General features: G+C 35.1%; 1 protein-coding gene across 1 annotated transcript in view; it reads right to left on the minus strand.

The window, feature by feature from the left end:
* The window catches only part of FMN2 (formin 2), a 179,042-nt gene that overhangs the window by 12,485 nt on the left and 152,434 nt on the right, over positions 1 to 14,123 (minus strand). The window contains 1 exon segment of the mRNA XM_018085270.3: positions 6,000 to 6,149. Within this exon segment, the coding sequence (XP_017940759.2) occupies positions 6,000 to 6,149 (150 nt within the window).

A 14,123-nucleotide genomic window follows, 5' to 3' on the forward strand; every position in this document is an offset into this window, starting at 1 on the left:
TTGGATACTCCCAAAAACTGAAGATCCTTCTAATTATTCAATTTAATGTCATATAAACTGCCTTCAGTTTTAAAATCATTATGAGTTGTAAATCCAAGCCCACCAGCATTCAGCTGAGTTGATTAGAATGCAACAAAGACATTGAGATTAAAGTTCCCAAGTCAGAAAACGTATCTACCCATGACAATTTACTAACATAACGCTTGGAGTTTTTAGTTGGCATTACAAGAACATGCCAAGCAAAATGTGACCCCACTAAACATACCCCACATGTTCATCATTTCCCTCTCATGTTGCAACTCCATATACATTTTTCTTCTCTTTTCTTCCATTTCTGCATTTCTTTGCAAGTGCCTATTCCCATGTCCCTCGATTTCTCAGTCTCAAGTCTGACTCACTGGTTCATATTATGAGTGCTAACAAAATATCCCTTAAATTACTCTGAGGACATTGCTTGTGCTATGGGATTTAATGCCCTCCTCTGCAAGCAGAAGTGGCAACTTACCAATATGCTCCTCACTGTGCGATGTACAGATATCCAATGCCAGACTTTAAATTGCTCAACAGCAAGTTTTAAATCATCCTGCCGAGGAGTCTGTAGGGAGACATACCAGTCTTTCTGCAGAGGGAGATCAATGAGCTGTGGAGACACACTGGCCAGGAATCTCCCTTTCATCTAGATATACACAGTGTGACACACCAGGTGCCAGCTTAACTGCTATTCTTACGGGAATGGGCAACTTCTGCATTTGAGAGACGAGTGCATTTTTTTGAGTTTATAGATTACTTTTAATGTGTCAAAGATTTATCGTGGGAGTTAAAGAGCTGAATAAAGTCAGCCAGAAGAAATTCTCAAGATTAGTGTGATGCAAGATATCAGGGACTTACAGAATTTTACCATCACGTTGATCCTGCTTAAGAACTCTCCTCTGCTGGCATTCCTGACACAGTCAGTCTCTGTTCAGCTACATGCCTCCTCATAAAGGCAAGGACCCGACTGATCTTACAAGCAATATATACCTGACACACACATTTACAGGGCACCTATAGCTGTCCCTCTCTCTCTTCCCCCCTTCCGCTCTCCTGTGTAGAAATACAGGTAACATAAGGTAAATCTTTGCAAAGTTGCACAGGCCCTCTGGAACAGCAAACAATTTGACAAAATGGAAACATATCCAGAACTGGAGTGGACAAACAAGAGCAAGCACCTCCCTTGTACCCAAAGAAAGGGAAGGTGAAACTGCACCCTGCATATGAGTTTCTGCCATGTTACTGACCTGTTTCTAGTAAGATCTGAACTGGCATTTACTACCTAAAGATATTGATACTAGCCTTTGACAGCCAGGGTGTATTTCATGGCCATAAAGAAAAGACGAAGCTGTAGTCCTAAAGATGAATCATTGCTGTCCATACCAATATGAGATTTCTGACAAATAATTGTATTTTTATGAAGGATTCACATATCCCATATTTGATATGCAGCCATAACCAGCAGTAGCTTAACTTTTTTTATTTACCATAACATTTCAAGACTTCCTTCTTTGGTTATGTTAGGTGTTGCCTCATGAGCACTTTTTTCTTTTCATTCCCAGGACAGAGTACCTTTTCCTGGTTCCTAGGAAAATGGTAGAGTCTGAGCAACAGATTCTGCAGGCCTTTGCTGGATGTAAAGAAAAATAAAAATATTTCTTGCTCTCACAGAAGTGCTAGACTGGAATAGTGCAGTTAAGGCTGAATACATCTAACTCAGAAATATAAAGAAAACAAGGTGGGACTGAAAGAAAGATATTAATGAAAAACGGGTTAATATATTTATAAGTCATTCTGTACAAGACACTTGCTCTCACTACAGAAAGAAAAAAAAGAGGTATTTGTAGATTAGTGATGTGATCACCTAAGATTTTTCCCATGAAGGTGAGACTTTTGCACAGCTGTTACTGCAGCTGTGTATTATCTGGCTCCGTGTATTCAGAAAACAATGTGCATCAATGGGCATGCAGCATCTGAAAATCATGTATAGATAATGAAATGCTGAACAGGAAGACTACAAAGTTCAAAATCATACTCTGTCTTTTGAAACAACAATGAAAAAATACTAGGGAAAATACGTCAGCTCTTCTAGTCTTTCTTGCTGATCAAGCATAAAATGCAGGTTATACTGACAGTAAACCTTTCAAGAGTTTGCTAAGTATGAATGCAAACCATAGACTGCCAGAGACATTAAATAAATTATCAAAGGACAATGATAATGACAACTTTAAAAATTCAAAACACATCCCAGTAAGTTTGATTGTGGATTTCCTTTGGTTGTTTTTTTTTGTTTGTTTTCTTTTGTTTTGTTTTCTTGTTTTTGTTTGTTTTGGTTTGTTTTGGTTTGTTTGTTTTGTGGTTTTTTTTTCCTTAAACTTACTTAATCAGAAAGAATTAATACTACTTTGAAAATTTTCACTTAAAGGGATAAATATTTATGGTAGACATAGCATTACAAATTTCAACTTCCACAAAATATTTTCAAGAACTTTATAAATAACCCAGATATCAATTTCTATTGAAATGGTCTAGTTAACCGTAAGTATAGTGTGACCATGAGAAATAGTACTGTTCAGAAAACCTTTTGGCAGACCTATACTTCTATTGTAATTTTCAGGTGCATTTTTCTTTTTATTGCTACTGTATTTCACACTTTATCATGCATAATTTTCTCTACAGCTAGTATTTTCCAGTTCTGCTTTACTTCAAGTGAGGGAAGAGTGAAAGTCGTAGAAAACTTCATAAAAATTGTTTTTAACTTTGCACCATATTTCTTTTCTCATCCTCCAGTAAGAAAATACAAAGTCTCACACTTCAATATTTATCTTTTGCATATAAATGCCTGGCAAACCAATATGCAAGTTGAAATACCAAGGGAAAAGTGATTAAAATAAGAATTGGCTGACTGCTTTCTTTAAAACATACACATTTAATCTATTTGTAACAAAAAATAGTACCACCTTAGGAAAATACCTTACGAAAATCTTTTTGGGTAAGTTATTGTAAAACAGTGTGATGCATATTTGCAGAGACTAAATAAGGAACAGCCTCTATTAACAGTCCATATGGAAACTGGGATGTAAAATATTCTAGAAACATTGCCCACAGCATTAAAGTTTGTTAAACTGAACACTGAAGTGAAGGGAGAAGAGGCAAAAGAAAACCCCAAACCAACCAGGGGTTGAGAAAGGGGATTGAAATAAAAAAAGTGAATAAAGTTATACATTTTATAAATAATTATTGCAAATAAAGTTGGTTTCATGAGGAAGAAACCTGGTTATTAGTTCACCAAAGATGTCATACCACAGTCCCTTAAAAAGTCTCACCATTTCTGTCACTTGATTTTGCCACTAATGAATAACTACAGGAAGTTTCTCTGACCATTTAAGTTCTACCCTGCTCTTCAACTTCTCCAGTAGAAAAACACCTAAGAACATCAGCAAAAGGGAAACATCTACTTTCTTGAAATAAATAATTGTATTTCAGTGGCAATAGACGGATTTCAGATTTTTGTCACCTACAGATCTGTTGATCTAGACCGAGATTTTGAAACCTATCATGTTGTACATTCTTACACCTTTGGGCAACATGTATTTTTCCATCGAGATTTTTCTCTTTTGACCTCTCAATATCAAGACACCTTCATATCACAGCATCTTGTTTTTTACTAAGAGAGGCAGAAATGTAAAACAAACAAAAAAAAAAAGCCTGAAAGACAACTTCACATATCCTGTTGAACTATGATTGGAGGCAAAGAATTTTCTGTGCAAAGGTTTTGATAAGACAGTTGTTTAACCAAAAAAGATTCTTCATTTTTGGGAAAATGTCTTACTTGGAAAATTGTTACTCTTGCTGGCAATTTGACAAAAATATTTTAATTCCTAAAATGTAACGAAGAGAGCTTGTCTTGCCAGACCCAACAAAGCACGGTGCCAAACATTTTTGAGAGATGAGCACAACCAAGACATCAAAGGTTTCCTAAGCCTAAATCCTTCCTCACCTGACCAGATCAAATAGAGCAGAAGAGTTAAACTTGATAAGACACGTAAAAATTAAAATTCAAAACAAAAATCTACCTGTGATTTTCAAGAGGTATCATTTTCAGTCTTAGTGACTTCCTGGACTGACGTTCCACAGCCCTGTCTGAACTCCTGGGAGAGCCTCTTTCAACCCATCAGTTCCAAGTCTGGGTTTGGATCTCCCTGCTGTTCTTGCTAGGGATCTCCCAGTTTCTTTTCCCACTGTAGGTCTTCCTCATTGTGCTTTCGCTTCCCTGTAACATCCTGCACCTGCAGCCATTTTATTTTGTAGGTTATACACGTTCAGTTCTTTTCAGGCTAAAAAACACCCTTGTCCTAGAAGGGACAAGCTGGCAGGCAACGTTTTTTCTGCTGCTTCAATACATCCTCTTAGTATACACATACATTGAACTGAGAGAGTGTTACATGATTGTATTACAGCCCATTCTCTTATAGAATCACATATCATTCTCTTAAGCTTTAGGTGTTTAAGAAAAATAGAAGGAAGAGGTTTTGTGCTTATTTAGTTAATGTCTTAAAAGAAAAATATTTTGTAGTGAGAATTCTCTGGGCAATTTTTTTGTTGGTGGGTTTTTTCCTTTTTTTTTTAAATCTTTTTAGAAAAATAGATTAGTATTTTGAAATAAAAGCACATTTTTCTTAAATCCTGTCCTATAAAATACACAAAATTAAATTAACCTGTATTAAGTAGGCAGCAAAATCCCTGCATAGGAAACTAAAAATAGTATTTAAGTGTCAACTCAGTTTCAAAAAGATATACTTAATTACATAAAATTAAGCCAGACAGTCAGTAAAATGAAACAGGTCCCTAGAGAGCTACTATACTGAGTTAACGTTCTCACTATGTTCTTGCAATAGTACCAGTATCCAGTTTTCTTATCTGTGAGACTGCTTGTTCCAAAATGTATCCACTTACAGCAAATATATATAGTATACACATCGATTGTGTTGGTGCCTAAGGAAAGTTTTCAGTAACTTCCTAAACCAGTAATCTTATGTCTGTGACAATTACATAGGATGAGTATGCTTGAAAAAGAGGCCTGTACTTGTCAATTTATCTAATAATGGACTGATATCAATCATTTAATGAATGTAAAGCTTCAATTGTGTTAATATTTAGGCTCAGAAGTAACTTCACTATCTGTATACCAAGATCAGTCAAGTTGCTAACAGTTGTAGGTTTATACAACAGTGCTTAGAATTTTCATGTTTGTATTTGTTTAATTTGTCCTTATATGGCATTTATTACTTTTTAAACAACTGATTAATTCTTGGCATAATTTTTTAAACAAAGGGTGACCACTATGGACTGTCTGCACGCAGATGAAAGCAAACTTCGTAACTCCTCTTAAACATGGACCAGACAGCATGGTTGATTTTTCAAAACTGCTGTCTTATTTCTTTATGCCATATATACCACATGTGCTTGTGTCCATGGCCTGTGATTTGCTGTATGGTTTAGAGTCCTTTTTTTTAATGCAGGGTCAATTATTCCTTCTGCCTTCCTTTTCCCAACATCATTTGACAAATATTTACAATATGCCATGTCTTGATGCCTTGACTTTCTTTGACTAAATATGCTAATGGAAAATATTTAATCAACTTTCAGACCTGAAACAAGTTTCCCATTCTTTGGTCTCATAGTAGCATAGTAGTTGCATGCTCTGCCAAAAAACCTTGTTCAAGTAAGGGACTCAAAAACTCTAGCACAAACTGGTATTAAAATCCCATTCAAAAATTATGGTGTATGGAGGTTTGGGCGTGGTGGGGGTGGGTGTCATGAACTGTTAAAAAAACCCCAAAATCTGAGAAAACTCCAAAAGGCATTCAATAGGTTCTGTGCCAGTGAAGTGAAGCTGACTGGTTTCTGTGCAATTGCTCCTAATAGCATACTTTGAGAAAAGCCTTTGAACAAACAAATAAATGTACCTTTCTTGAAGAATAAGTTTGTTTTCTTTCTTCCAGAGGTCTTTGAAGTCAGAACTGAATTCATGCCAAATACTGAAGAAAGAGTGTGGGGACACCTCTTTCTCTCCCATTTTTGGTTTCATACAGAAATAGGCTGTAGTTTCCAAAAAGCTGTCAAAGAAAGCAAAACCAGCAAATGTTACAGTCCTCACTGATGCATTTTTTTTTTCTTACTTAACATTGACATAGTATTTAATTATTCTTGGTAGTAGATCTAAAATGAAAGAATTCAAAATCATAACAGTTCTGAGCTCTTCATATACAGGCAGGTATACGAAGATGATTCTTCAGTGAAGTTGGGATCTGGCATTCATCATAAGTTCATGTTTTGATCAAAGTATTTTCCATTTCAAAAGCTGTAGTGAATTCACTGTCAACAGCCTTGCAAATCCAGATATCCACACCTGCCCATATGCTGCTTTTCTGTTGTGTTTAAAGCTGTTACCAAAATACAGAGTGAAAGCCTATAAAGGACTGTAAATAAACTTCTTTGGTTTCTGCTAGATCTATACTACAACACAATAGCTTAGGTTGGAGCCTACACAGAAATATTAAAACTCAAACCTGCTGTGTACTAAACAAGAAATGACACAAGAGAAAACTGGGCCAGGAGCAGCTGTGCCAGAAAACAGGTGCCCATCGTGACTCTACCAGAACAATCTGACAATCTCTTCTCAGCACAGCAAATGTAAAACTAATATAGTAAACACAAAAACTGCCCAAGTACGAACACTGCTGAAACGCAAAGGTCATATTTCCAACACAGAGTGAGGACTGTGACTGCAACTAAACTTAACATATTTCTGTGTTTGAAATGCTTCTATTTTATTTCAGGAATGTTACAGGAAGGTAAAGAATAATTATGTAAAAAATATTTGTTTGATTAAGTATTATTACATTTTATTTTTTCACTTAATCTTTTGCAAATACTGGACATTTTAAGAACGTTTTTCCCCATCTGAAGCTCAATGTAGCAGCCCCTGGAAAATTTTTAATTTTATGAAAAATTCAGTGGAAAACTGTATCTTGAAATATAATTGTAAGTGCTTTGTTCACTGATCTATTACTACCCATTGACTCCAGTAGTAATTTTCTATGAAACATACATCACAGTTTTAATCACTGTAATTGTGGGGAAAAAATGCAATTCCAGTTAAATAGATGGAAATGTCATTTTAGTCACAGAAGTTGTATCTTCACTCATGGACTATGATGGTGACAATAATATACAAAGATTCAGCCATTCAGAAGAATCAATCTCACAGTCTTCATGAAACTGTCCTGGTTCTCAAAACCCAATATTCCAGTTGTTTTCTCCAATGTGAAAAATAAATATCTACATACATTATCCTATTTCTCAATAAAAGAAGCCTAGAGCTTAAAAAATTAACATTAGTTTACCAATCAAATTCTATATGTTTTTCCTCTTTATTTCTATTTCGTGTTTTCATCTGCTGAAGCAAATTGAAGCTGTTGAGCAACAGAGTTGTAGCACAGAAAAATACAGAAAACATTTTAATTTTTAAAACCATGGCATTTATACTCAAATGTCACCTTACCTGAGCATGCCATTTTTTCAGCTCTCTCAGTTAGCCTACCATGGCACTCTGTTCTGTAAGTCAGTGCTTGGTTAATACATAGAATACCTTTTTTGTGGTTGAATTTATTGTTTTTCAAAAATGATTTATAGATGAATAATACTACTGATTTAAATATTCCATTTTGCTTACCTATTTACATTTCCCCCCAGTTTTATACTGAGGAAAATATTTATCATCTATCCTGTGATCTCACATAATTCCTCAAAAAAGAATATCCCTGACATTCATCAGTCAGCTGCACTAGATTTTAAACTTTTTGCCTACTGTCACATATTTTCAACTTTTTGCAAGACTTCAAATATATCAGGGAGATCTTCTGGTTTTGCTCCCAGTCTCTTCCCCTGGATTTACAGTTCTGAAGCTGGCTAGTGGGGGAGTCATATCAAGGTCTCATTTGACTACTCAGAATGAACTGACAATATTTTTGAAGGAACATGAGGAATAAAGAACAAGAGACAAATCTGGAGGCATCAGCTCAGTCACTGGCTTATTATTTAAGTTCTATGAATAAAGGCCCCTAATGGCTTACAGAACAGAGAAAGACAAGACATTCAAATAAGAAGCCTTGTTTTGAGAAATGTGTCTTCAAAACATTTTGCAAATGAGAATAATGAGAAAGGAATTTGATGGTGAATGACCGTCAAGCCAGAATTCCATCACAGGAAAACATCCCAAGAAACAGGAAGCCAATCAAAATAAAATTCATACTGCATAGAAGAATGCTCAATTAAAAAAAAAAAAAAGATAAACAGCACTAACTCTTCAATTATTACAACTATCCTCTTTGAGGAGAAGGAGATAGCCAATGTTTTTTTCCTCTGGTGACTGAAAATCTCCCTGAAGAACACTTGTATAGCCGGTATAACCTTACACATGCATACAGCTGTGTCTAATAGCTGTAAGGTAATTACTAGGTTTATTGAAAGAAGAGAAATGCTCATACAGGTTGTTTGCCTCCCTGACAGTTACTCTGGGAGGTAAGGGAAATAAGCCATCTGTGAAATGTGAAGCAGCAGCAGCATAGCAGGTTGTCATTGTTAACACATCACACCTTTCTAATGCCCAGTAACAATGCACAAGACATCAGCTGCAACACAGTAATACTTCAGGGCACAAATCTCCATGAATCAAATATTTTTTTTTTTTGCTATACATAGAGATCAAACAGTCAAGACAGTTACTATATTTCTTCCAACCGGAGAGGTCTACCCTTATTCAGCAGGTTTTTTAGAGTGTGTTTAGATGACATACGGAAACCTGCTTGCTATACATTTGATGCTGTCAGTTTTGTACTACAAGACAAAGTGGCGAAATTCACACATGAAAGACAAAGCAAACAAAGTGAATCCAAATGCATCAAATAATAAAACATGGACAGCAGTAAATCCTCTCTGTTACCATGGTCTTAAAATATCTGAAATGGAAATGTTTACATATGTCAAACTAGACATATCTCAAAGCTGATTTTGGGAGGGGACATACATTTTAAATACCAAGAGAAATTTGGATGACATTGCCATAGCCCCAAGACTAGACATCATCCTTTCAAACTTCAGCCAGGCAGTAAATATCTTTTCTCTGATGCTTTTCTCTCAGGCAGCCCAATCAAATGTTCCTATTGATTCTTCAGCACATTTTGAAACAAAACATCTGCAAATACCATTGTTGATAGTCCTGACTAGGAATAGCATTTTTTTATCAAATAAGGGACTAGAGTTCAAAAGTCTTTTGTTTCTATACCCAAATTAATTTCTGCATCATACAACCTTGAGAAACTCATCTGACCTCTCTAACTTTCATTTAATCTATCTGCAAAATGAATCATTTATTATGAAACAAGTATTGCAAAGCTTGTTTAGTGCCCATTTGTTAAGTGAAAATGTTCCTAGTTTTCCATATGATTCCTGAGTGTCTTAAAGGTAAAGAACGTGCATTAGAAAAGATCTTGCAGTCATGGAAGAGAGAAGGAAGGGCATGCAAGTTATTTTCCTGGATTAAAAGAGGTAAAGGAGGTCACTGCCTTTGCTTCAAACAGCCTGACTTTTCAAGCATGATTAAAAATAAGCCAGTGATGATCACACCACTGTCTTATCCTGACATGGCAAAAGCCAGAATTCTTTAAACAGCTTTCAGACTGGGTTTCATATCCCTCATATCGACCCTGAAGGAGAACTAAATAGCATCAGCTCTCTCAAAACAATGTAAGAGTTGCTCATCCCTGACAAGTAAGTAAGGAAATAAGATTAAGGTAGTTAGTTCCTTTTCTCCCTTTTTGTCTTCTAATTTCCTTGGTTCAAGTGTTCGTGTAATTCAGAAAAATTATTGCAGACTGAGATGTCTGAACTCACTGCTTACTCTTACTCAAATGTGGAAATTTGATGAATGAATCACTGGACTTTTCCCTGTGCTCCCTTGTGTACAACTATGAGACTATGAAAGTGATTTTTCTGTTTGGAGGGAAGAAAGGAATGGATGTAATAACAGCCAAACCAAATTTAATCACATGAGAAAGAAAAGAATTATTCACATTGCAAATGGGTCATTGACAGCATTTCTAGCTAATAGATCTGATCCATTAGGAATATTTTAAGAGCAGCTATAGATTATTCAGCATTTTTTTCCATTCCATTCTGAAACCAGTTAGCAAAAAGTTGCAGACAGTGATTCAGATTCAAGTCTTCTGCCTGTGATGCATTGGCCAGTTTATAAATATGTATAACAGATGTTCGTACACATGCGTGTATGTATGCAAATGTACGCAGTAGATCACACAAAGTAGAGGGAGAGGATATAGAGCAGTTGGAAACAACAAAAATACTTCCTTTGCTGGAAAAAAAAAAAAGAAAAAGAAAGTAATAAGGAGACAAATCAACAATACTAAGCAACAGACAGAGTAGGCTTATCTCAGCATTATTTGGTCAGGTTTCTGTGGCCAAAAAAATAGCAAAGTAACCATAGGTACAGACATGCCCTGGTTGACTTTTCTGAGAAATGGTGGACATACGCACCAACACGCATCCAGTTTCCCCATACAGCAAACTAAATCACATGCAAAGGTAAAGGGTTGTTTCAATGTGGACTTGAAAGCAGAAAAAAGTGTTTCTACAACTCTACACTGTTTAACAGACTACATATTTTGGTTGCAGTTCAAACCTGGATATTCTTGGCTATTTAGGTTTGCCTTTACAATTTGCTAAGCATTATTATTTATGTACGTTTGAGATTAAGAACAGGTACCGTTAGTGGTGGTACTGTGTTAGTTCTGTGAAGCAGTTGTGTTTCAGAAGCAGTTCTAAGTCAGGTTGGAGCTGCTAAGGTGCATTTTAGTTTGATTAAACCCACAAATAAAATTTGGAACTAAGCATAGTGTACCAAAAGAAAGAAGGTAAAAGGGAAAGAAAAGACTGTATGTGCCTCCTACTACTATAAATCTGACATGAGTTGTATTTAAAGCCAAAACGAGTTGGTGGGAATATAAGCCTGTTCAGTGTTGATTCTGAATTGTTGCCTGCATAGGGAAGATGAGTACAATATATAGGTAACAGTACTTGCTTCGTGGAAAAGCTAATCATTTGAATCATCATATTAATTCTTGTTTTCTTTTATAAAGTGGCCAAGACTTTGTATGTGTTCTCTTTGCGTCCTCAACATCTAAAAGCACAAATGAGAGTCAGTCTTAAAACAGAATATCAAGCAGTTCAACAAAGTAACACAAAGCTATGTAAAATGAAACAGAATCAGTATCCTGGTTATTGAGATAGCACAAGATTGCAAGAAACTTTATGGACATAGTATCCTGAGAAGACTGCATTTTGTTGAGGGTCCTTCTCTGCACTATAACCTCACATCACTTTCTTCACCTTCTTTTTTTTTTTTTTGTTTTTTAAAAATTATCATTGCTTCTCCTCAGTGCGGTCCCTTGTGCTGCATAATTACAAGTAAGAAAACATAAAAGTAAATATAGGTTCATTCAAGATGTCTAGTACTTAAATGCTGGTAAGAAATTTCTTGTTGTTCTTTAATTTTTGCCCCTTTTTATTAAGGAAGAAAAGAAACTTTCTTATATTAAAAAGAAAGTTGAGATAATATGCCAGCTTCAGTTAGCTGCCAGAACCATTAATCTCCTCTTTCATTTGCCAATTTATATTGTGTAACTACGTATTTTGTAATATTGTTCCTTAAAAAACAAAGGTCTCAAGAGATGTTTCCTTTCCTCTAAAAAAAACCTGCCAAACATTTGCAATGTTTTGAATCCTAAGTCATCTCCTTCATCTCTACTCCCTTGCCTCCTATAAATTCATATTTAACAGAAAAGTTTTTTATTGCTCCAACATATGAAAATTAACAGCTTCAATAACAACCAAAAAAATCCCTGTACCTTTGAAGTACCATTTTTTTTTTCTCCCAACAAAAGCCCAACAAAAAGCATCCAAGGGGAAGAACAGAAAAATTGTTTCAACAGGTCGGTCTGTCTTGTTCATGAGAATTTTGACACCCTCCCTCCCAGTACTAGGAATGTTTTACAGCTTTAATGTTCATCTACAATGATCAATATTATCAATTGTACATTTCGATTAGTAACACAAATGAACCTTCCACATTTTATACGGGTGGCAGCAGACCCACTAACTGAAGCAGAGCACAGACTGTGATACAGACTTAAATTCAATAGGTACTAGGAGTATAACTTTGCACTCAAACATTTTGTGAAAACTAAAATTTTAGGTAGACTGATGATCCTATGGTGCTAACAATGAATAAACCCTTCACATATCAGATTACCACTTCAACCTCAGTTTAAACTGTTATTCCAGAGCCTTATATTTACTTGATTCAATAGGTGAGTATTTCTTTGGTACTGTGTTTCATGAACAAAGTGCTTCGTAAGAGAAGGTTACAAAGCAGTAACATAATACAGCCATAACTAAATTAAATGATACTTCTGATGAAAAGTGAATTTGAGCAATGAGATTTTCACAATCTTTTTAATTTAGAAAATAATTTTATCAGGTCCAGATTAAGGTATATTGGTTGGGTATGATGAAATTTGCCAAATAATAGGATTAGGTGCTAAATTTCCTCAGGAGGGATCTATCTTGGAAGACAGAACTTTTCTGATGACAAAAAAATACAGTGTTTAAAAAGTCATTCTGCATAGACTGAGTCAGCCTCTTTCCATTTGAAAATCAAAGGTCAGGAAATGTAGGTTAGAAGTATTTTTGCTACCTTCATTGTATCACATACAAAGCACTTGTTATCTACAGTTCACCCAGCATTTGGGGTTTATGTGAAGCTAAATTCTGTTGTGCATATTTAAAGGTTAAGTCTCTGTTCAAGGATATTATTCAGATTAAAATATGAATTGAGAGAATACATTAGAAACTAAACTAACTTTGTGTTCTTTTTTGTGTCTGACATTTGTATTTTAACAGGCCACTATGAGAAAAAAAACAAAACACATTTTTAACATGACTCTTTAAATACATTTTTAATTTGCATGTGCTTTTTCAAGCCATTTTAAAATAACAATTTTAAACTGGTTCAAACGCTCTCTCAAAAACTTGGCTTGAGGTAGTTACAGTTCCCTAGATGCATTGGTGTTAGTTGTAATCCATGTAATCTGAACACTTTGCAGGAACGTATAGGCTCTCTTTCTTGGAGTTTAATGCTTTTAATTTTATGTGTGGACATCATAGCTAAGATGCTATGTAGGCACATGGATAGATCTGTGTTAAACTGGCCATAGAAAATATAAGCATGTGTAAAACAATGTTATGTAATTGTGTGCACTGAAAAATCAGGCCCAGCAACATATCCAAGAGAAAACTATTTTCCTCTCTTAAAAAGACTAACATATGAGTTTCAAACCTATTAAATAACCCTTAGAAAATTGAGGAAATAAGACTTTGCCAGTAGACACAGAATAGAGCGGTAGAATGAATTTCAACAGCAGTGATCTGACACACAAGCTCTTAGCCTCAGTGCTGTAAGAAACAGCTAAATGCCTCATGTTAAAGCCCAACCTGAAGTCAAATATTTCTATTAACACAGCTCATCCTCATTGTCTAGCACAATGGAGGCTTTCTGAGCAATCATTATTTCTTAAAGAGGTTATAATTACATATGGAAGTAGTGCATAACTGTTGTACACTAAATACTGTTATGTTTTTTCAATTTAGTGACATCGACCTCAGCCTTGTAATCTGCCTGCTTTCTTGGTATGGCTCATTTTTATAACTGAAATTCATGCAAAGGAAAGGTCAGATTTATCTACAAAGATAATAATAACAATTATATAATGAAATAATAATTTGTCTTAAATCTACAACAGATTATTTAGATATCTAGACAGAAACCATACACATGGTTTACCAAATTTCAGGTACACATAATATTAACCCATGCTCTAAGAATATCATTCAGTATAGATTAAATTTTATATATATGAATTGACAAAAATACACTCTAAATATAGCAAGTGAAA

The sequence above is a fragment of the Manacus vitellinus genome, unplaced genomic scaffold (assembly GCF_001715985.3).
Source record: "Manacus vitellinus isolate BGI_N305 unplaced genomic scaffold, ASM171598v3 scaffold_8_pilon, whole genome shotgun sequence".
Lineage (NCBI taxonomy): Eukaryota > Metazoa > Chordata > Aves > Passeriformes > Pipridae > Manacus > Manacus vitellinus.